The sequence below is a fragment of the Mobula hypostoma genome, chromosome 14, assembly GCF_963921235.1.
Source record: "Mobula hypostoma chromosome 14, sMobHyp1.1, whole genome shotgun sequence".
Classification (NCBI taxonomy): Eukaryota; Metazoa; Chordata; class Chondrichthyes; order Myliobatiformes; family Myliobatidae; genus Mobula; species Mobula hypostoma.
The window spans coordinates 4,118,297-4,142,182 of NC_086110.1; the positions used below are offsets into that span (position 1 = coordinate 4,118,297).

Genomic DNA, 23,886 nt, shown 5'->3' on the forward strand with positions numbered 1-23,886 from the left:
CACAGGAATCAGTCACCAGGCCTTTGTCTTCTTCCTTTGCAGCTGAAGATGTTTGACACAAATGGCGATGGGAAGCTGGGGCTCTCAGAGATGGCACGGTGAGATGGCTGCTCAGGATCTGACATGCTGTCAGTGGAATGGGGGTGAGGATGGGAGGGTGTGACTAGCCCTGATGGGCAGTCTTCAAGGTGAGGTAAGATTGAGGGGCTGGTTCATCGTATCCTGTAGGTCACATGACACCAAAAGTTTTTAAAGAACAGTCGAAGTTTATTGTCCTGTGCACAGCTACGTGTGTGCGTGCAGAGGTGCAATGAAACACTGGCTTCAGGGAGCATCACAGGCACATGGAAACAGAGACAGCATGCTCACCGGAAAAAAATTCAACAGGAATTATACAAAATGATTTAAGAGAGAAAACATTTCAAACAAAGAAGTCCATTGTAGGGTAAGGCACAAAGTATTATAATACCATGTCTTTGCACTGTACTGCAGCTGTAAATTAACTCATTTCACGTTTTACTTATGTTGAGCGAGAGGTCTCAACCTGTCAAAAAACTGAGGCTGTTGGAGGGTGTGGGAGATTCAGGAGGTACGAGAGTCACTGGGGGCTGCTGGATTTGAATACAGGAGATCTCAGCAATCAATCCAGATTTGTTTTGGTACAATCCATCCATGCCAGGAGGTGCTGAGGGTGTGAACTGCCCTTTGGAACCTTGCTCTGGCATTTAAAGACCCAGCACACAAGTCAGCTCACATTCTACAACAGCTACATCAGAAAAAGATGATTGGGTTGGCATCACATCAACATTTGCTGTGTAAAGCTGGTCACATTATGTTGATTATTGCATCTTGTATTCGTGCTGATCTTTTGGTGTTAATGGCAAAGTGTACAGATCCTCCCCAGGTCATGGCTGGCTTCTGTTCTTGTGAACTGTTAGTATCCTGGATAATTTGCAAGTCAGATACACTGTCATGAACTGAGTTTCCACCTGGAAGAGGTGCCTGCAGGGCCTCGATCAGTAAATCCATCCCCAACCATCCCACCGATGACGCAGATGTTCGTTGATGTGTACGGATTGCAGATAGAGCATCGGTAAACTGGGGAGGTCCTTTATTATATAAATGGGCTGATATTTAGGGATCAAACACTGGTATATTTTTTTAAGACTGATTCTTTCTTTTTACTCCCTTTAGTCTATTACCTGTTCAGGAAAATTTTTTGCTAAAGTTCCAGGTAAGTGTGCTGAACTCTTTCCTCCAGCTCTCCTCCCTCTCACTGAAGTCGATATCTTGCTGAGTGTGCAGTGCCAGCCACTTGGAATGCCACCTGTTCACCCAGCCTGCATCTGTATGCCCAGGCCGTGAGTGCCGATGCTCTCTGCCCTGTCCCTTCCCAGTGTCCAGCGCCGGACAGCAGCTGCCTCACCAGTCTTCACCATGGTATCATTCAGTGTTGTCACCCCAACACCCTTCTGAGCTCTCCCAACTAAACCTGGGTTAGAGAATTAACGAATCTCCCGCCTTGGTCAGTACATTTCACTGAAACCCTGCGCTTCATTTACTTGGTGGGCTACCGGGGAGTACAGTATGTACCCTTCCTGTTCCTCGTGGTAGGCCAAAGAAATGACATGGCGGACCATTCCTCAATGACCTTTGAAGTGACTGGCCAACGGGCCTGTGGCCTGTGACCAGGAATGCCCGTGGTCAGACTCACGACGGCTCTAAAATCATCAGCTCCACTGCTGCTTGCTGCATTTCAGCTCCCATCTTCCCTTCAGCCCAGCAGCCTCTGCCTAGAGGTCCTGTCTGACTTTTACTGCCAGACATGATCAGTTTGTGTCCTTGCAGAGCTCTTCATGGTCTTTGACCCGTCAGCCTTTCGCATCCCACCACCGGCCCTTCATAACCATAAGACGTTGGAGGAGAATTGGGCTATTCAGACTGTTTAATCTGCTCTGCCGTTCTATCACAGCTGATTTATTATCCCTGTCAACCCCATTCTCCTGCCTTCTCCCTGTAACCTTTGATACCCTGACTAGTCAAAAACCTATCACCCTCCGCTTTAAATATACTCAATGACTTGGACTCCACAGCCGTCCGTGGCAATGATTCACCAGCTTCTGGCTGAAGAAATTCCTCCTCATCTCTGTTCTAAAGAGCTGTCCTTGTATTCTGAGTCTGTGCTCTCTGGTCCTAGACTTCCCCACTATAGGAAACATCCGTTCCACGTCCACTCTATCTCGGCCTTTCATTATACTATAGGTTTCAATGAGATTCCCTCTCGTTCTTCTAAACTTCATCGAGTACAGCCCCAGAGCCATCAATCACTCCATATACATTAACCCTTTCGTTTCCCAGAATCATTCTCATGAACCTTCTCTGGTCTCTCTCTAGTGCCAGCACATGCTTTCTTAGATGTGAGGCCCAAAACTGCTCTCAGTACTGCAAGTACAGCCATGGTATTGTCCAGTCCCTTGTTGAAACCTCTGACCCCAGATACAGCTGGGATATCCTGTAAGGGTCAGCAGTTAACATCCTCCTTGGCTACCTCTCACCTACACACAGCAGCTAACCTCAGCAACGTTAGCTAAGCACAGGTCGGCTCTCAGGCACCAACTGGGGAGCTTCCTTGACTCCATCACTTGTGCTGGGTTGTCAACCCGTTAAAGTCAGCTTGAAGATCAATTGGAATGTTAAATACCAGTCAGGATGTTCAAAGATTGTCCCTCTGATTCTCCAGCTGGCTTTCCATCCTGCCTCCTCACTGGGGTGAAGGTGTTACTGGGCTGATTTGGACCCTCTTTAATCCTGGTTTCAAATTTGTATAACAAGGACCACTCCACTGTAACCACCCTGTGCACTGCCCTCATTATCTCCATGTTCAGCTTTCCTTTCCCCCACCTTCCCCAGTCAACGCAGGTCTCTGCTCTTGAAAGAGTCAATTAGCTAACTTCTGGTCCAACTCATTGTCCAAACTTCCTGCTGCTTTTGCCACTGTATTTATTTATTATTTTCACATTTCTACATGATCATCCTGGCCCATTTTGTGGCAGTGTGTTTGAACACAGCTAGTCCTGGTGCCTTGTGCATCTTAACCTGCTAGCCCCCTTTCACCCTTCACTCCCTCTTCAATCACCACGCGCTCTCAAGCTTCGCCATTTCACCAGCTCTCTACCATCATCTTCGACGGATCCTTCTGTCACCACCCCTGGCTCCCTTAAAGCCGCTGGCTGCCGCCGGTTCCACTGTGTGATGGCTCCCTATCTCAGAGGCGAGTTCGATGTCCATCAGAGGCAGCAGGTTGTTTACGTCTGTGTGTTGTTTTGTGTCTGTTCAATGTCTCTGCTGTGTTCCATTTACTTTTGTTGCTTTTACTTCCATCTAGAAGAGGATGTGTGTGCTGGGAAATGAAACCCATCCCCATTTTCCAGCTGGGGACAGGTACTGGCTCTGCTTTGTCTCTGATGCCCACAGAACTTTGCTGCACTCTGCAGGGCATCGGGGTGGCACAATTCTGCACTCTGCAGGGCATCGGGGTGGCACAATTCTGCACTCTGCAGGGCATCGGGGTGGCACAACTCTGCAGGGCATCGGGGTGGCACAACTCTGCAGGGCATCGGAGTGGCACAACTCTGCTGCACCCTGCAGGGCATCGGGGTGCCACAATTCTGCAGGGCATTGGGGTGGCAAAACTCTGCAGGGCATCAGGATGGCACAACTCTGCAGGGCTGCTGCCTCAGCTCCAAGAGTCCCAGCTCAATCCTGAGCTTTGGCACTATCTGTGTGGAGTTTGCACGCTCTCGCTGGCCTCCCTCCTGGTGCTCCAGCATCCTCCCACATCCCAAAGAGACTTGCGGGCTGGTAGTGCACTGTCATGTAGGTGAGTGGTAGAAATGAGGGCTATCACCTCCCCCTCCACCTACCTTCCTATTCTGGTATCTGCCGTCTTCCTTTCCAGCCCCGGTGAAGGGTCTTGGCCCAAAGTATCGACTGTTTATTTCCCTTCAGAGATGCTGCATGACCTGCTGAGTTCCTCAAGCATTTTGTGCGTGTTGCTAAAGATTTCCAGTATCTGTAGAATTTCTTATGTCTAAGATTAATTTGAAAGTGGATTTAATTAGAGTTGATTTAAAAGGATGTGTTAGCCTACTCAGGATAACACATTCTTTTAAATCAACCATATTCAAATCAACTTTTAGATAAGAAGAGATAGTTTCTATTAGATGTGGAGTCTTGGACCAGGGGCAGAGGCTAAAAGCTGGGTCTTCTAGGAATGAAGTTGGGAAGACACTTCCACAGGCTTTCAAACTCAAGTGTGCACAAGTATGGTTAAAAACATGCTTGCAACAGCACCACAGACACAGACAGCACACAGAACATAAATTGTACTTAAAATGATACCAGACAGCGTAAAAAGTAAAGACTGCACAAGGAAGACACGAAGTCTGTGCAGTCCATCAGCTGGTCTGTAGTGCTCTGTTGCTGGGGTGGTGTCAGTTTCAGTGCATCAACGGCACAATTACGCATGGGTTGAAGATCTCAGGCTAGTAGGCTTTTGCTAAGCAGACTGAAAGGTGTGTGGCAAAGATAAGCTTGGACCTAGGCCAAAAATTAGCAGGAAACTCTAGATGGGCTTGAGAGGCTGTGGACTCTCCCCCTTTTCCTCTGCCCCTGATCTGACAGTGGCTCAGTTTAATGAGTTATTCTCCAACTAACTGGGAAACGGCTGTTGTGAATGAGTCTGGACCATGTAACTGTGGCTTTTCCATCCATGATGTCAGAATTCCTGTAAATTTAGAAACGGTGGTCTCCTCATATCGCTGGTTTCCTGAAAGTGTGTCACGCCCACTAAAGAATCTGTGCAGTCTCAAGAGCGCCACCAAATGGCTGCTAAGTGAAATTGTTCACAGAGTGGAGCAGATGTGGTCAGAACGACGCCAGAAGGGTCACTGCTGGGGGAGCCTTGGCCTGTACCTGCCCTCTGTGACAGACTCAGGGGAGCCTTGGCCTGTACCTGCCCTCTGTGACAGACTCAGGGGAGCCTTGGCCTGTACCTGCCCTCTGTGACAGACTCAGGGGAGCCTCGGCCTGTACCTGCCCTCTGTGACAGACTCAGGGGAGCCTCGGCCTGTACCTGCCCTCTGTGACAGACTCAGGGGAGCCTTGGCCTGTACCTGCCCTCTGTGACAGACTCAGGGGAGCCTTGGCCTATACCTGCCCTCTGTGACAGACTCAGGGGAGCCTTGGCCTGTACCTGCCCTCTGTGACAGACTCAGGGGAGCCTTGGCCTGTACCTGCCCTCTGTGACAGACTCAGGGGAGCCTTGGCCTGTACCTGCCCTCTGTGACAGACTCAGGGGAGCCTTGGCCTGTACCTGCCCTCTGTGACAGACTCAGGGGAGCCTTGGCCTGTACCTGCCCTCTGTGACAGACTCAGGGGAGCCTTAGCCTGTACCTGCCCTCTGTGGACAGACCCATGGGTGGCTCAGGCAAACAGTGTTTCATTTCCCAGCACCAACTGCCCACACATTTATAAAAACACAGAACATATAGAATAATTAATTAACTTGTTTCCATCATGAAGGACAAAGCTATTTACAGGTAAAACTTAAATGACATGCGTAAAAAATTGATGAAGTTCTATTTTACTCTCAGGATGACAGAGGATCAAAGGTAAGTTTCAGTGCTAAGGTGATTTTAATTTCACTTACAACATTCCATATTAACAACTGATGTCACCTGTGTTGCAGTGTTTGTGTTTGAGTTTTTGTTTTCATGAATATCTCTGTTTTACTGTGTGTTCATGCATCCAAGAAAAGTTGTTGATAATTTGCTGCCTTGCGAGCTGCATAGCCAGTTCAACGAGTTTAGCCTTTTTCCTATGTTCTTCGCTGTCCCACTTCCCATCATCCCCCAGACCGCTGACCCAACTCCCATCGTCCCCCAGACCGCTGACTCAACTCCCATCGTCCCCCAGAATCTTTCCCTACTTCCCATCACCCCCCAGACCGCTGACCCAACTCCCATCGTCCCCCAGACCGCTGACCCAACTCCCATCGTCCCCCAGACTGCTGATTCAACTCCCATCATCCCCCAGAATCTTTCCCTACTTCCCATCACCCCCCAGACCACTGACCCAACTCCCATCGTCCCCCAGACCGCTGACCCAACTCCCATCATCCCCCAGACCGCTGACCCAACTCCCATCGTCCCCCAGACTGCTGATTCAACTCCCATCATCCCCCAGAATCTTTCCCTACTTCCCATCACCCCCCAGACCACTGAACCAACTCCCATCGTACCCCAGACCGCTGACTCAACTCCCATCATCCCCCAGACCGCTGACCCAACTCCCATCGTCCCCCAGACCGCTGACTCAACTCCCATCATCCCCCAGAATCTTTCCCTACTTCCCATCACCCCCCAGACCACTGACCCAACTCCCATCGTCCCCCAGACCGCTGACTCAACTCCCATCATCCCCCAGAATCTTTCCCTACTTCCCATCACCCCCCAGACCACTGACCCAACTCCCATCGTCCCCCAGACCGCTGACTCAACTCCCATCATCCCCCAGAATCTTTCCCTACTTCCCATCACCCCCCAGACCGCTGACCCAACTCCCATCGTCCCCCAGAATCCTTCCCTAGTTCCCAACATCCCCTATACCCCTGCCCATCTCCCAAATTCCCCCAGACCCCTACCCCACTTCCCATCTTTCCCCAGAACACTGCCCCATCTTCCCTCATTCCCCCAGCCACTCTGCAAGTCTATTTCTATTCACTTCTATCTTCTACACGTTCCCTGAACTTTCATCCTGTTTCTATTCATCCTTACGGCTCTTAATCCACCCCTATCCAATATTTCAATCTTTTGTTCATCCAGCACCCCGGCACCCTGTTTCTGAAGCCATTCTACGCCTGTTCGCTGGACCTCTGTCCATTCCGCCTCAACCACCCTCAGGACTTGGAACAGAATTCGTGTTTCACTTGGTCTCCTCTGTCTCAATCCATCTTCCCCCTCCCTTTCCAGGGATCTGCCCCCTCACGTCTGACCCCATTCAACTTCAACGTGAATAAGTTCAGTATTTTAAGGAGTCTCAATTTCCTTTGGCTTTCTTTCACTTCTTTATAAGCCTGCATCTCTTCATCTTTTGTGATGCTTGTTCGGTAAATTCGAGTGTGCGGTGGAAAAATCTTAATGGGAAGAAAGTTTAGCTCTTTCTTAATGGTGAAGAAACCTTTTAGGCACAACTAATAATAAATGTAATATCTTGCTATTGGGACTTCTATTATTCATAAAAAAATTAATGGAGAGACCAGAAATCTCACATGGAACCGTTTACTTATGACAAATCTGTAACCATGCGATGCATCTTCCTTATAAAACTCCAGACAATAAACCTCAAACAAGGTAACACTTCAGAGGGCCTAAAGATTGCAAGTTCTAGTATAGTCTTAAAAAAGCTGGTGAAGTAGAGAGGATTAGGGATGGAACTTTTGAGCTGGCACAAGGTATGGGTAGAGGAGCTGTTTAAAATGTGGGCACAGTTGGAGTTTCACAGAAGTAAGGAGGAGTGTAGAACTAGAGGGAGTTGAGGGATGTGGAGTGACACTGGGCTTGGGGGAGACCGGAAATCAGAATAATTTGTCAATCACAGGAGTTGATGTGGGCCAAGAGTCTCAGATAAGCCGTATTTAAGAAGGGAGAAGATGGAGGAACACTGGAGCTGTCAGCCTGGAGATGACAAAGGTGTGGATGAGAAGGGGTGAAATTAAATGTGGGCCCTGATTTGACTTGGTGATGGAGCAGATGTATCTGGGGTTAAACACAACACTGAGATTACCAGTGCTGCTCTTTAGCCTCAGACATGGAGGGAAATGACAATTGGGCAGAATAAGAGGGGCCGTGCACTGCTGCTGGCTCACAGACCCTGGTTCGATCCTCACCTCGGGTGTTCTCTCGTGCAGTTTGCGACGATCTCCCTCGGACCATGTAGGGCACCCCCATGGCCCCGGTTTCCTGTCCTCATGTAGGTTGATGGGTTAATTGGCCCCAGTTTCAATACATGGCAAAATAATCACAGGGGAACTGTGTGAGAAACAGTAAGCTGCAGGAATACAAAAGGATTGGGACTGATGGGAAGCTGAGAGATATAGGGGAATGCGAATGATGGGAAGCTGAGAGATGCATGGGAATGGAAATGATGGGAAGCTGAGATACAGGGGAATGGGAATGATGGGAAGCTGAGAGATATATGGGAATGATGGGAAGCTGAGATACAGGGGAACAGGAATGATGGGAAGCTGAGAGATATAGGGAATTGGGAATGATGGGAAGCTGAGATACAGGGGAATGGGAATGATGGGAAGCTGAGAGATATATGGGAATGATGGGAAGGTGAGATACAGGGGAACAGGAATGATGGGAAGCTGAGAGATATAGGGAATTGGGAATGATGGGAAGCTGAGATACAGGGGTATGGGAATGATGGGAAGCTGAGAGATATATGGGAATGATGGGAAGCTGAGATACAGGGGAACAGGAATGATGGGAAGCTGAGAGATATAGGGAATTGGGAATGATGGGAAGCTGAGATACAGGGGAATGGGAATGATGGGAAGCTGAGAGATATAGGGGGATGGGAATGATGAGATTAACATGGATACAATGAGCTGAACAGCAAGGACCAGAAACAGCATCATTTTTCTTAATTCGCAGAATGCAGATGATCCCAGTAATAATAGATTTGTTGTATTCAGTATTGAGTCCAATAATCAGAGACAGATCTTAGTCAGCGCTGTCTGGGGAAAGAATAAATATATTTATTTCACGATACAACACATCAGGTCCTGCCGATCCAACAAGCCTGCACCGCTCAACTACACCTTGTGACCAATTAACCTCCTAACCGGTACGTTTTGGACTGTGGGAGGAAACTGGAGCACCCAGAGGAAACCCATGCGGTCACGGGGACAACGGACAGACCCACACGGTCACGGGGACAGTGAACAGACCCACACGGTCACGGGGACAACGGACAGACCCACACGGTCACGGGGACAGTGAACAGACCCACACGGTCACGGGGACGTGGACAGGGTCACGCAGCCACAGGGACAATGGACAGACCCACACGGTCACGGGGACAGTGAACAGACCCACACGGTCACGGGGACGTGGACAGGGTCACGCAGCCACAGGGACAATGGACAGACCCACACGGTCACGGGGACAATGAACAGACCCACACGGTCACGGGGACGTGGACAGGGTCACGCAGCCACAGGGACAATGGACAGACCCACACGGTCACGGGGACAGTGAACAGACCCACACGGTCACGGGGACGTGGACAGGGTCACGCAGCCACAGGGACAATGGACAGACCCACACGGTCACGGGGACAATGAACAGACCCACACGGTCACGGGGACGTGGACAGGGTCACGCAGCCACAGGGACAATGGACAGACCCACACGGTCACGGGGACAGTGAACAGACCCACACGGTCACGGGGACGTGGACAGGGTCACGCAGCCACAGGGACAATGGACAGACCCACACGGTCACGGGGACGTGGACAGGGTCACGCAGCCACAGGGACAGTGAACAGACCCACACGGTCACGGGGACGTGGACAGGGTCATGCAGCCACAGGGACAATGGACAGACCCACACGGTCACGGGGACAGTGAACAGACCCACACGGTCACGGGGACGTGGACAGGGTCACGCAGCCACAGGGACAATGGACAGACCCACACGGTCACGGGGACGTGGACAGACCCACACGGTCACGGGGACGTGGACAGGGTCACGCAGCCACAGGGACAGTGAACAGACCCACACGGTCACGGGGACGTGGACAGGGTCACGCAGCCACAGGGACAATGGACAGACCCACACGGTCACGGGGACAGTGGACAAACTGCTTACAGGCAGCATTGGAATTGAACCTGAGTTGCTGCTGTGAAATTCAACAGTACTGAACCTCCCCGAATGGAACTCAGGTATTTTAATAAGCAAAACTCGGACCAAAAAACTCTCAGCATGTGTAATCAGCTGGTGACGTGACACAGCTCGATGACTTTTGGAATGGGTGACCTGGTGGTGTGTGTGTCAGGTAGATCTCTGACTAGGTGTTTACAGATGTCAGGACTAGCTAAGTAAATAAGAAGCCAATGCCAGGCTGTCACAGTGACAGACACAGGTCAATCTACAGCTGTGTGCGAGGGCACCAGCCTAGTCTGGTGCTGGCTGTTGTATGCAATGGAAGGGGCTCGCACATGGAACCAGACAGTTTAGGCTGAAAGCTCTTTTCATCCCACAGGATTCAGAGATTGGAAATCCATGGGCTGCAGCAGGGAGTTTTCAGATGTTGGGGAAGAGTCAGGATGTGCCTTTCAGGGAAATGATCTTGGAGGAGAAAATGCTGGTGGGAGCAGGGCAACAATGGAGGAAGGGATACTTGCGACTGGGGTATGGTAGGTCATCAGTCAAAGAGATGAGCGATGCATCAGTGGGTTGTGAGGGGTTGAAGGTCGATCAAGGGTCGGAGGACATTGGCAGCAGGAGGCATAGGCTGGGAGAGAGGAAGCTGTCTGATAAAGGGTAAATCCCTGGTACGCCAGGCATCTTGTGGCCAGGGTAAGGTTGGGCAGAGACAGCAGACATATATTGGCCAAGGTGAGGTTTGACTGAGTCACAAGCACCTTGTGGTCAAAGTGAGTTTGGACTGAGATAGCAGGCACCTATTGGCCAAGGTGAGGTTTGACTGAGATGCCAGGAACCTTGTCAAGGTGAGGTTGGACTGAGATAGCAGGCACCTTGTGGTCAAGGCGAAGTTGGGCTGAGACAGAAGGTACCTTGTGGCCGGGGTGAGTTTTGACTGAGATGCCAGGCACCTTGTCAGGGTGAGGTTTGACTGAGATGCCAGGCACCTTGTCAGGGTGAGGTTTGACTGAGACACAATGCGCCTCTGGTCAAGGTGAAGTTGGACTGAGACAGAAGGTACCTTGTGGCCAGGGTGAGGTTGAGCAGAGACAGCAGACACCTATTGGCCAAGGTGAGGTTTGACTGAGATGCCAGGCACCTTGTCAAGATGAGGTTGGACTGAGATGCCAGGAACCTTGTCAGGGTGAGGTTGGACTGAGACACAAGGCACCTCTGGTCAAGGTGAGGTCGGACTGAGATGCCAGGTACCTGGTGATTAAGGTGAGGTTGGTCTGCCCCTTTAAGTGATATTCCAGCATAGGTCACCCCTCTAGTTAAGGCCTGGGTCAGGTACAAGGCAAACATCAGGAATGCAGTTTACCTGGAAGGTTAAATAACAGAACTGGTCCCAGACAGAGCAGAGATGCCCAGAGGAAGGATCATAACCCAAAGTGTCATCTATCCATTTCCCTCCAGAGATGCTGCCTGACCTGCAGAGTTCTTCCAGTACATGTTTATTGGAAGGGACAGAGCAATTTTATTGGTCCACCAAGAATGGTGGTTACCTTAGTGACTAGTGGAATAAATGATTGCTCAGTTGGATGGTACTGTGACGTTGGCAGCCGTCTCTTGCTTGGTCTTCATTTCATCGAGCGTGTCCTCCCACTGAGCCGCCTGCCTGTTACTCTTTTTCCAGGTGGCAGCCTCTTCTCACAGGGCTGGATCAGAGCTCCCTGTCCATCACTAACCCAGTCCCTTAACCCACTGAGCAAAGCAATTATAAACAAGCAGATGTCTAACCAGCCCTTCCTCCATTAGGTAATGTAGTGTGACTCCTTGTCTCCGACCCTACTCAAGTGACTTCGGCCTGTCCTGCTTAGGCAATTGATCCAGGTAAGCCCACCCTGGTGACACCACCTCATTGATCTGACTGTTCCACCAGGCCCTCATTCCAACCGGCATGGTGTGTCCATCTCATCTGAGACTAATGCTTCCCAACCCACCCCATCATAATCCTTGGCCTTTGCTGGGAACTGTGGTTTTGAAGCTCTTCAGCTAAGAACACACTTTTCACAATTCCCCCTGTTCCTGTGTGGTTCCCTCTCTCTCGCAATACAAAATGATGTGGCTTTTATGAATATCACAACCTTTCTAACTCTGTTGCTAACTAATCCATAAGTCATTCAGCTAACTTTGGCATATTAACAATGCTGTAGCCACACCTCTCTGTAACAGTGTGCAGGTGATGTGAAAACAGCCACTTACTGTATTTTACACACAAACAGTGCTAAATGGACCATGTATGGTAGATAGTGTGTTCATTTTTTCCATCCCTCCATGTGGTCAGGTATTTGATAACATTCTGTTCTGTGGGATGTAGATGGAGTTTCTGGGCAAGTTTCTGCCTCTCCAAGCCAGTTGCAGCTTTGTCACCCATAGACAGCAGCAGAAAGTAGGCCCTCAAACCGGGAACCGAGGCAGTGGGCTCAGTTTGTTTCTGCATCCAGGAGTTGCCTGCAGGACTGTCAGCTTCAGATTAACCAGCTGTGCGTGCAGAAGTCAGTGTGTGTGTGAGTGTGTACCTGTTCATATGTTTTGTGTGTTAATATTTGTACGTGAGTGTTTCTTCAGTCCAACCCCTTGCCCAGCCGCCATCCTCCTGCTCCCTGTCTGCATTTCCCACGTTTCTTCTCTGTCTCTCTATCCTTCCCTGTCTTAGTGTGGGGTGATCTCTACACCCCCCCCCTTCTCTTGCTCCCCCTCTCTCACACCTCTTGAATCCTCTTCTATTCTTTCATCCTGCCTGTCTTTGCATTTGTGTACCTGAATCTTGTTCATTCTTTTATTCAACCTCTTCTCTTTCTTTCTCTCTTTTACCCCTCCTCTCTTTTTCTTTTAATATCTCTCCTTTTATCTTCCTCCTCTTCTTCTCTGTCTCTATCTCCCTTAACCATATAACCATGTAACAATTACAGCACGGAAACAGGCCATCTCGGCCCTTCTAGTCCGTGCCGAACTCTTACTCTCACCTAGTCCCACCGACTGGCACTCAGCCCATAACCCTCCATTCCTTTCCTGTCCATATAGCTGTCCAATTTAACTTCAAGCGACAACATTGAACCTGCCTCTACCACTTCTGCTGGAAGCTCGTTCCACACAGCTACCACTCTCTGAGTAAACAAGTTCCCTCTCATGTTACCCCTAAACTTTTGTCCTTTAACTCTCAACTCATGTCCTCTTGTTTGAATCTCCCCCACTCTTAATGGAAAAAGCCTATCCACGTCAACTCTATCAATCCCCCTCATAATTTTAAATACCTCTATCAAGTCCCCCCTCAACCTTCTACGCTCCAAAACTTTATATTCTTTATATCACTTTATATTCTCTCCTAATCCCTCAGCACCTACCTATCTTGAAGTTCTGGGGTTCAATACAGTAAAACACTCTCCACATTGCCAAATGTTACGAACGAATTCCCTCGCCTGTCTCCCATTGAACACACTGGAGGGCAGGTACAGGTACAGCATAGAATCTAGTCTCGAGAATCCCCTCATGCACTGCCCCAGGGCAGAGTTCATGCCAAGCAAAGCTGCTTCAACCAGCCTGTGTCACTCAGATGTTGGGTGGGCAACAGGGAGTAGGAGACATCAGGATGGCCGTGGACATTTAATCAGACCCATTCCAATAATCAGAGCAGACCTTCCTCAAACTGAAGCAGGGCTCGTCCAGCTGCAATCTGTACTACACTGGTCAGGATGAATAGATGCAGAGGGCTCTCTCTATTAACCGTTTGTTCACTGTTCACTCTCAACAGTTGGATCAAGTAGTCTCATCTCCAGCTCTGTATTAGCATTTAAAACTCATGGGATTCAATGCCAAGTGACACTGCCTGTGTCTCATCAAACATCCTCTGGGTAGTTCAGTGTAGATTAAAATGAGAAAAATTCCCCTTGCACTCTTGAATGAAAGACTCAGGAGGACAAGAACAGCACAGGATGCACTAGCAGATAAACTTCCCTCCACTCAGACACTTCCGGGATAGGGAGGCAGCAGATGAAATGCCTGCCGTTTACCTCTGGGCCTGTGTTTTTATTTAAATGCCTCTCGTGCGATACACTGTATACCTCTGGGCCAGTGTTTTTATTTAAATACCTCTCGTGCAATTCACTGTGTACCTCTGGGCCGGTGTTTTATTTTATTTAGTTATTGAGATACAGCACGAAGTAGGCCCTTCTGCCCATCAAACCGTGCTACCCAACACCCCACCAATTTAATGCTAGCTGAATGCAGGACAATTTACAATGACCGACCGGTACGTCTTTGGGCTGTGGCAGGAAACTGGGGCAGCCAGAGGAAACCGCTGCGGTCACGGGGAGAACACAGAAGTCCACGTGGTCACGGGCAGAACGTGGAAACCCACGCGGTCACGGGCAGAACGCGGAAACCCACACGGTCACAGGGAGAACATGGAAACCACTGTGGTCACGGGCAGAACGTGGAAACCCACGCGGTCATGGGGAGAGCACGGAAACTCCTGCGGTCACAGGTAGAACACGGAAACCCACGTGGTCATGGGGAGAACACAGAAACCCACGCGGTCACGGGTAGAACACGGAAACCGCCAGAGTCACGGGGAGAACACAGAAACCGCTGTGGTCACAGGTAGAACATGGAAACTGCCAGAGTCACGGGGAGAACACAGAAACCGCTGTGGTCACGGGTAGAACACAGAAACCCACGCAGTCACGGGTAGAACACTGAAACCGCCAGAGTCACGGGGAGAACACGGAAACTCACGCGGTCACGGGTAGAACACAGAAACCACCAGAGTCATGGGGAGAACACGGAAACCACGCGGTCACGGGTAGAACACAGAAACCGCCAGAGTCACAGGGAGAACACGGAAACCCACGCGGTCACGGGTAGAACACAGAAACTCACGCGGTCACGGGTAGAACACAGAAACCGCCAGAGTCATGGGGAGAACACGGAAACCCACGTGGTCACGGGGAGAACACAGAAACCCACACGGTCACGGGTAGAACACGGAAACCGCCAGAGTCACGGGGAGAACACGGAAAGCCACGCGATCACAGGGAGAACACGGAAACTCACATGGTCACGGGGAGAACACAGAAACCCACGTGGTCACGGGAAGAACACGGAACCCACACGGTCACGGGGAGAACACAGAAACCGCCGTGGTCACGGGGGAGAACACGGAAACCCACGTGGTCACGGGGAGAACACAGAAACCCACGCGGTCACGGGGGACAACACGGAAACCCACGCGGTCACGGGGAGCACACGGAAACCCACACGGTCACAGGTAGAACACGGAAACCCACGCGGTCATAGGGAGAACGCGGAAACCCAAACAGTCACGGGTAGAACACAGAAACCCACGCGGTCACGGGGAGAACGTGGAAACCCACGCAGTCATAGCGAGAACACAGAAACCCACGCGGTCACGGGGAGAACATAGAAACCCCTTACAGGCAGCAGTGGGAATTGATCCTTGGTCTCCTCCACTGTTAAGCGTTGTGCTTTCTGCTAGCCTTCATGCGGTCCCAGTTAAACCCTGGGTATGACACCAAGTAAAACTGCATTCCCTGCGCCACACCAAACACTCCCAGGCAGGTATAGCACGAGATAGAAACACAATCCTCTTTGTACTTGTGTTGTGACTGAGCATGCTTTCCCAGCATTCGGAGCACTGAATTAATCCACGCTGAACTTTGAACAGTACAGCACAGAAACAGGCTTCCATGTCTGTGCTGAACGCGATGCCAAATTAAACTGAGTCCCTTCATTCCTTTTCATTCCTCATATATTCATGTGACATGAGAAAACGTTTTGCACTCCACCATCTTTCCTGCTTACACCTCCACCACTGGCAGCTGTTCCAGACCCACACCACTCTCTTTGTGGAAAAAAAAACCTGCCCTGTGCATTTCCTTTAAACTTAACCCCTTGCACTTCAAGTACTTGACATTTCTGCCTTGGGAAAAAGATACTGGCTGTCTACATCTCTCATAAAGTTATAAATTCCTGTTAGGCCTCTGCCACTCCTGAGAAAACAACCCACGATTGTCCAACTTCTGCTGATAGCACATGCCCTCTAACCCAGACAGCATCCTGGTAAAACCTCTTCTGCACTGTTTCCAAAGCCTCCACGTCCTAAACGGGGGTTACTATACAGTACACGTAGACAGGGTGTGACAGAGAGTGCTGCAGGACATGCACCTTCGACCTTCGACCTCTGCACGGCAGTGCACAGTGGGCTGGGGGCAACAGCAGCTGCCAATTCAGCCAGAAACCGATGCTGAAGGAGACTGTAGAGTCTGGATACTCTGTCAATACGCAGGCAAGTCCTCACCAACAGGAGTACACAGCACAGAACAGCCTCACTACTCCCCCAGCCCTTCCAGCACAGGCCTCACGCAGTCCAAAAAAGCCCTAAGGCAGTTCATTACTGAGAGACCGTCTGGTTGCTCTCCCAAGCAGGCACCATTTTAAAGCAGGTCTTTTGTTCCAGGGTCATATCCAATGATCCAGTGCTCACCAGATGAGTTAGAACAGTGTGTTCAGACTGGAGGACTAAGCTGATCAGACCGAGTCTGTGTGTGTGTGTGTGTGTGTGTGTGTGTGTGTGTGTGGTTGATGAGTAGGGTACTGGTTTAATGTTGCCTATTCACTAGTTTGCATTTACCTGCAAGTCTTTTTGTAATTATTGATTCAATGGATGTGGGCTTCACAGGCACAGCCCGACCTTCGTTGCCCTGGAGAAGGTGATACTGAGCTGCCTTCTTGAACCAGTGCAGCCCTTGAGGTGTGGCAGTCCCCACAGTGCTGTTAGGGAGGGAGTTCCAGGGTTTTGACCCTGTGATGGTGAAGGAACGGTGATATATTTCCATGTCAGGATGGTGTGTGACTTCCAGCCGGAGGTGTTCCCTGTGCTTTTACCGTCCCTGTCCTTCCAGCTGGTAGAGGTGGTGGGTTTGGAAGGTGCTGTCTAAGGAGTCTGGGGGAGTTGCTGCAGTGCATCCTGCAGACGGTACACACTGCTGACACTGTGTGCTGGTGGTGGAGTGAGTGAGTGGTTGTGAATGGGGTATCTGTCAAATGGGCTGCGATGTCCCGGATGGTATTGAGTTTCTTGAGTGGTGAAGCTACCGTGACCAGTGAAGGTGCTGAGAACACTAAGCTGATTAAAGGGCCAGCGTGAATGGAGAGAGTGTGCACCTCCTCATAAACCTCTCACACCCCTGTCATGCACCCCAGCTCAGACCCTGGGATGCACATCAAGACACAGAGAACAGCACTGGAAGCAAGTCACGTTTAATCCCGATAGTGTGCCAAGTGTAGAACATCCTCCTTAAAGTCCTCTTTCTGATGCTTTCCTTCGCTAGACACAGTGAGAGGCCTCGCCTATGTCCTGGCATTGGCTGGTCATTCTCTCACCCAGCTGTGTGCACGTGAGACCAGCGGAAGGTGATAGAAAAGTGAAAGCAGGTTAGACAACAGGGAGAGTACGGTCTGGAGAATGGACCTGACATAAACGTGCTGTCAAATGTTTCTAATTTTGTTTCTTGCATTTACAGGGTATGAAACTGAATGCAGAAGAGTTCAATGCAATATTCACATTTTATGACAGGGTAATTATCACCTCCTGATCACGTGCTATCCATTGAAAGTGTTGTTGGATCTGCAGACCTCTGTCTTAACACGCGAACTGTGCCCCTCTCACCTCTGGAGGTGGACGAGTCCAGGAATGGGAGATACCCTCTCCAGTGTATACGATAGGGATGAGATTGTAGTGATGATGACTCTGTGCTGGCTTGAGTTTCGATCATCATTTGCAAGGTAACCCTGGAAAATTCAGAAAGGCAGAGAGGATTGTTCCTAACTTTGAAGAAATTACAACAAGTGACATAGTCTCAGGGAAAGTGGATGGCATTCAGGTCATAGAATCGTCATGGAAACAGGCCCTCCAACCTGATTGGTCTATGACCACCCAGTTTCACACCTAAGCTAGGCCCATTTGCCCCATACCACTCTAAACCTTTACTGTCCAGGTTCATTTGGTATGTTATTAATGTACCTGCTTCCATATACCAACCACTCTCTGGATAAAAAAGTTGCCCCTTAGTGTTCCTATTAATTCTCTTGCCTCTCATCTTAAACCAATGCTTTCTAATTCTTGATTCCCCAACTGCGGGAAAGAGTGTGCTCATTCACTGTATCTCTGCCCCTCAATTTTACCCACCTCTCATTCTCCTCAGCTCCAATGAAAATAGTCTCAACCTGCTCAACCTCTCCAAGCCCCTCGAGTCCTGCCAATGTCCTCATAAGTTTCCTCTGCACTCATTCCAGGTCTGAATAGAAAGACCCTTACTGAAAAGATCGGAACCTGCAGGAATTCTTTCCGCCAGGGACCTTGGGTGACAGCAACAGATTTTTGGATGCTAAGGCTGGGGGAGATTAAGGGGGAAAATGGGCTTGCGGTACAAGGAATTGAGTAGACGCCCGACCTACTGCTGCGCTTGTTCCTCAGATTATTAAGGGGCAACGTCAAGTCCAATCCCAGAAAAGGTTTCCCCTTCGTGGAGGCTCTTGGTGATGTGTATGGAGGGCTGAAATGCCCCATCATTCTTTTTCAGAGTAGGACTTTAACCAGTGGTGTGTCATTGGGGTTGGTGCTGAGTACACCATTGTATGTCATATCTACTAATGATCTGGGTGAGAATGTCAGTAGTGTGGTTAGTAAATGTGCAGATGACACCGGAGCTGGTGGTGCATTGGGCTGTGAAGATGGCTGTCTAAAGTTACAACAAGATGTAGATCAACATATGGATGTACTTTGATAATAAATTTTACTTGGAACTTTGAACTGGGCAAGGAAATGGCAGATGGGATGTAAGTTGGACAAGTGGGAATGATGCATTTTGGAATGTTGAAGTAGAACAGGACTTGCACCGTGAGTGGCAGGATCCTGGGAGCGTTGCAGAGCAGAGATATCTTGGAATACAGGTACAGGTACATAGTTCCCACAGGTAGACAGGTTCGTGAACAAGCCATTTGGCATGCTGGCCTTCACTGGCGAGACACTGCGTACAAGGGAAAGGGCATTGTGTTACAGTGGTATGGCTGGTAGTAGATTAGGTGGGCTGAAGGGCCTGGTTTGGTGCTGTACAACTCTGTCTTTATGACTGCCACAAAGCAAATATTTCCAGGTAAAAAGGTGTGATGTACATAGCACTGACAGCTGATGAGAGAGCAGGATGCATTCTGACCATCCTGGTGTCCAATATCTTTAACTGCATTACATTCAGGTGGTTTCTGCCAGTGCCCTCAGGATAGAAATGGTTACATCAACAGGTTTTACCTTCTTTGCCCAAAGTGACTGTGGATGTCTTGTCATGGTATAGTTAGCAACCTAGCAAAGACTGGGGAAATCCCCATTGACAGGAACTTGTGCATCGGCCTGGGAGCAGAGATTCGGCAGGAAGTTGGCTGGGATGGAGTGTCGTAATTATGAGGAGAGACTGGAGAGGTCTGTTCTCCCTAGGGCAGAGGGAGTTGGCTGGGATGGAGTGTTGTAGTTATGAGGAGTGACTGGAGAGGTCTGTTCTCCCTAGGGCAGAGGAAGTTGGCTGGGATGGAGTGTTGTACTAATGAGGAGAGACTGGAAAGGACTGAGCTTCATATAATCTGTAAATTCACTAATCCTCACTTCCACTTCCTTATCCAAGTCATTTAGAAAAATCACAAAGAGCAGGGGTCCCAGAACAGATTGTTGTGTAACACCACTGGTCACCGACCTCCAGGCAAAATGTATTCCATCTATGAATACCCTCTGCCTTCTATGGGCAAGTCAATTCTGAATCCTTATATGTTATTTTTTTATATGTTCTTATGCAATCTGCTAAAAGGTAAGTCTTGCTGTTCACCATCCAATGGATTTCCACATGTCCTGGGCAGTTTGAAAGCTGTGCTGGGTTTATTTAAGGTTTGAAGGGGCTTGCATCCACTCATAGCCACACAGGGAGGTGCAGTCTCTGGACAGGGTGCTGGCTCCAGCAGCTCTCACCTCCACTGTGAGGGACAAACCGGGGTCGGGAGCCGTTGGTGTCCTTGAGGGTTAAGGAACCCTGTCAGTGTTCTGCAAAGCAAAGGTCGCTGGGTGAAGGGCCGGAGTTGCAATCTCGTGAGCATTGAAACTAGTGAATGCTGCAGGCTGGACTCTGACTGTGCTGTTGTCTAACGGTTTTTCACCATCTGATTCCCAGTGCTCTCTCTCTGTTTCCTCAGGATGGAAATGGTTACATTGACAGTCACGAGCTGGATGCATTACTGAAAGATTTGTATGAGAAAAATAAGAAGGTGGGTCACTGCTCGGGGAAGCAAGCAATTCTCTGCTCTGCCCGAAACAACACTTCCCTGGTGGTCACTGTATGTGTTAGATAGAGAGTAAAAAACCCTCTACTCCACCCTGACAGCCACTCCCCTGGTGAATACTCTACGTGTTAGATAGAGAGTAAAAAACCCTCTACTCCACCCTGACAGCCACTCCCCTGGTGAATACTCTACGTGTTAGATACAGAGTAAAAAACCCTCTACTCCACCCTGACAGCCACTCCCCTGGTGAATACTCTACGTGTTAGATACAGAGTAAAAAACCCTCTACTCCACCCTGACAGCCACTCCCCTGGTGAATACTCTACGTGTTAGATACAGAGTAAAAAACCCTCTACTCCACCCTGACAGCCACTCCCCTGGTGGATACTCTACGTGTTAGATACAGAGTAAAAAACCCTCTACTCCACCCTGACAGCCACTCCCCTGGTGGATACTGTGGATAAGACCATAAGTCATAGGCACAAAACAGGCCATTCAGCCCATCGAGTCTGCTTCACCATTCAATTATGATTGACTTTTCTTCGCAATCACATTCTCCTGCCTGCTCCCTATAACCCTTAACCCCTTGCCAGTCAGGAACTCTGCCCTAAATACACCCAACGACTTGCCTCCATTCTGTGACAGCAAATTCCATAGATTCACCACAGTCTGGTTGAAGAAATTCCTCCTCATCTCTATTTTAAAAGGACATCCGTTTACTCTGGGGCTTTGCCTCAGATCTTAGACTCACGACTACTGGAAACATCCTTTCCACATCACCCCATCCAGTGTCTGTTATCTGTCAAGGCCACCACTGTAAGGTTTGAGCTGGTGTCAATAAACTAATCTGCTGTTTCATTCATTCTTTTGATGAGCCCTGATGCTTGGGGGTGAGTAATAGAGTACAATTCCTCTACTGACAGTCCAGTCTTTCACAACTTGCCCCAAGAATTGAGACCCATTATCTGACTGTATCTCTTGAGAGTCCCCAATAATAACTATTTAACTTCTGCAATCCCTTCAGTGTGTGATCCTGGTCAGCTTTTCTACAATGAATTGCCATTAACCGTCCTAAACAGGTGTCAACCATGGTAAGCAAATAGTTGAATTGTTGTTGCTGCTGTGGAAGGGGTCTGATGTAATCGATCTGCCATCCCTTTTTATGTAGGCAGTCAGCTTCTCTGGGAGTGCTCTTCTTTTAACCTGCTGACAAATACCACATGCAGTAATAACTTCTTTCATCACGTCAACCTTGTATACCTTGTTGTTTAGCCCGTTCAATCGTATCATCCACTCCCAAATGACCAGCCTTTTTATGTGTCCATTCTCCCATCATACGGAATTCAGGGGTGTTCACCTGAAATTTCTGGATTATCTAGTCTACTTTATTATTAAAGGCGGTGGATCGAGAGTGTCTGCATTGAAAACACTGATCTTCACTCGTTAGTATGCTTCCCAGATTTTTTCTCCAAAGTACCTGTCCCAACAAAGGCCTTCTCTATCTGCCAGCTTCGTTGTTGCCATTCTGTCATCTACTCAGTCGTTCAATTGGCAACTGCCATGAGTCTGTGTATAGGTCCAGCTGACTGCTTCATGCTGAAGTGGTAAGGAGACTGTTACCAGTTCAGCTAGCTGGCTGAAAACACCCTCTCCCTGCTGCTGCAGTACTGTACCTGCGATTAGGTTCAGTATGGTGGCTTTCCAGCAACTGAAGTTGTCTGTAAACCAGGTGTGGCATTTGTGTGCTTCAGACAACTGTTCGTATTAGATAGCCAAGTAACAGGAGAGGGAGGCACTGGTGTGGAGAGTTCTGGTTCTATCTCCGAACATGTCGGCTACACTTTGTGTATAATTTGCTGACTCCCTCTGAGCCCTTATTTGCCCATTCTGCAATGTACCACTTCCATTTTACGATAGAGGCTTGCGGCCCCCTCCCCACCCTGTTAGTGGAGCTCTCCTGAAATACCTACGTCTTAATGGGATGGCCAGGTCTCATGGTTACCTCACTTGCCTCTGTAGATATCTCGGTCTTCACCAACAGTAGCAGGCTAGCAGCTGTCTTTCAAAGGATGTATATCTTTCAGCTGCATCAGGCAGGATTTGGGACCAGAACCCAAGGGGAATTTTCACCCTATTCTGCCTTTGCCATAAACTCCATGCACCAGTGTTCTGATGTAAGGATGGATACCTGTAGCTCAAAGGGTAATCTGGATAAATGAGGAGCCAGAGGGCATTGCTGCCTTACCAGCCTTGAACACCTGCTGCTCTGGACCCCATTCAAAAGTTGCTTTCTTCCTAGTTACTTTATATAAGGGTTGTAAAAGGACAGTTGGGTGTGATATGTGCCACCTCCAGTAGTCCAAAAGCCCCACAAACCTTTAGGTCTCTTGCTTATTGGGTGGGGGGGGGCGGGTGACCATTTCAGTTATCTTAATCTGTACTTTGGGATGTCCTGAGACCTACTGGTTATGCAGTGCTAGACTGTCTGGCTCAGTGCCTCCCTGTATTTTCTGTGGATTCACTACCCATCTTTGGTCCCTTGTTGCTTACTAGTATGTCCAGGGCTTCATCTACCTCCTTGGTGGATCCTCTTCATGTGATGTCATTGATAAAGTGGACTCTCTGTATATCAGGCAAGAGTATACATGCTTGTAAGAGTCTCCCACCAGCCCCACTGAAACAGTTGCTTTTAAAATGCCATATGTGAACTTCCCCAATTTTGTTGGCATGGTCTGTCCCTGCAGCACATTCATTCTAATCATATTTTCAGGTATCACAGCTGTCAGTATTGGGGTTCCATCGGTGGTCCCACCCCAATAGCAAGTCAAACTGTTGTTTCCTGTGCTTTTGTTTCCTCCTAAACTCTCCACTTGCACCAGTGACTTCTGATGCCCCTCGTCAACCTGCCTTAATACCTCAATCCTTTCTAGTGCCTCACCCATGGGGTGTTTCATTTGCATCCTCAAAAGGTGTACTAGATTTCCCTTTAAGTATGAGGGCAGATAGTGAGCCATCTTGTTCACATGAGATTCAATATCTCATGCAGACTATCCCACTGCAATCTGCAGTGAATGCCTGTATGTGTAACTATAGCTCGAAGCATCGCAATTTCTTTGTCTACAGTGTGCCAAGGTGTACCCAGCTGTCCCCAGTCTACTGCAGAGGGATCAGTCCTCATTAACACACATTAGAGCCGTGAGAACAAATCTGCGGGATCATCATTGTTATTCCACATCTGATTATTAGTACTGTTTTGTGTAGAGAGAAGGAGCAAGTTATTAACCTCCTCCATGGTCAGATAAGTCATGTCAGTACCTGTATCCCACAAGTGAGCTAACATACAGCAAGACATTCTTAACTCTTCTGCACATTATTTATCTGAAATGGCCCCTTTTCCTCGGTCTTCCATGTACGAGTCATTCTTTCCCCCATATCAACAGACCACCTGACCACCCCCCCCCCAATGTTCTTTTAGTCTTATGACTCTGCACAGTTACTAGGTGAGTTTGCCCTGTTCAGGTCTCAGCAGGAGATCCCCTCTCTGTCCCC

At 49.1% G+C, this 23,886-nt stretch overlaps 1 protein-coding gene across 2 annotated transcripts in view; it reads left to right on the forward strand.

The window, feature by feature from the left end:
* The window catches only part of calb2a (calbindin 2a), a 103,967-nt gene that overhangs the window by 77,662 nt on the left and 2,419 nt on the right, over positions 1 to 23,886 (forward strand). For both annotated transcript variants that reach the window (XM_063067364.1, XM_063067365.1), the window contains 4 exons: positions 43 to 98; positions 1,195 to 1,234; positions 17,541 to 17,594; positions 20,251 to 20,322. In XM_063067364.1, coding sequence (XP_062923434.1) covers positions 43 to 98; positions 1,195 to 1,234; positions 17,541 to 17,594; positions 20,251 to 20,322 — 222 coding nt within the window. The remainder of the gene's footprint in view (positions 1 to 42; positions 99 to 1,194; positions 1,235 to 17,540; positions 17,595 to 20,250; positions 20,323 to 23,886) is intronic.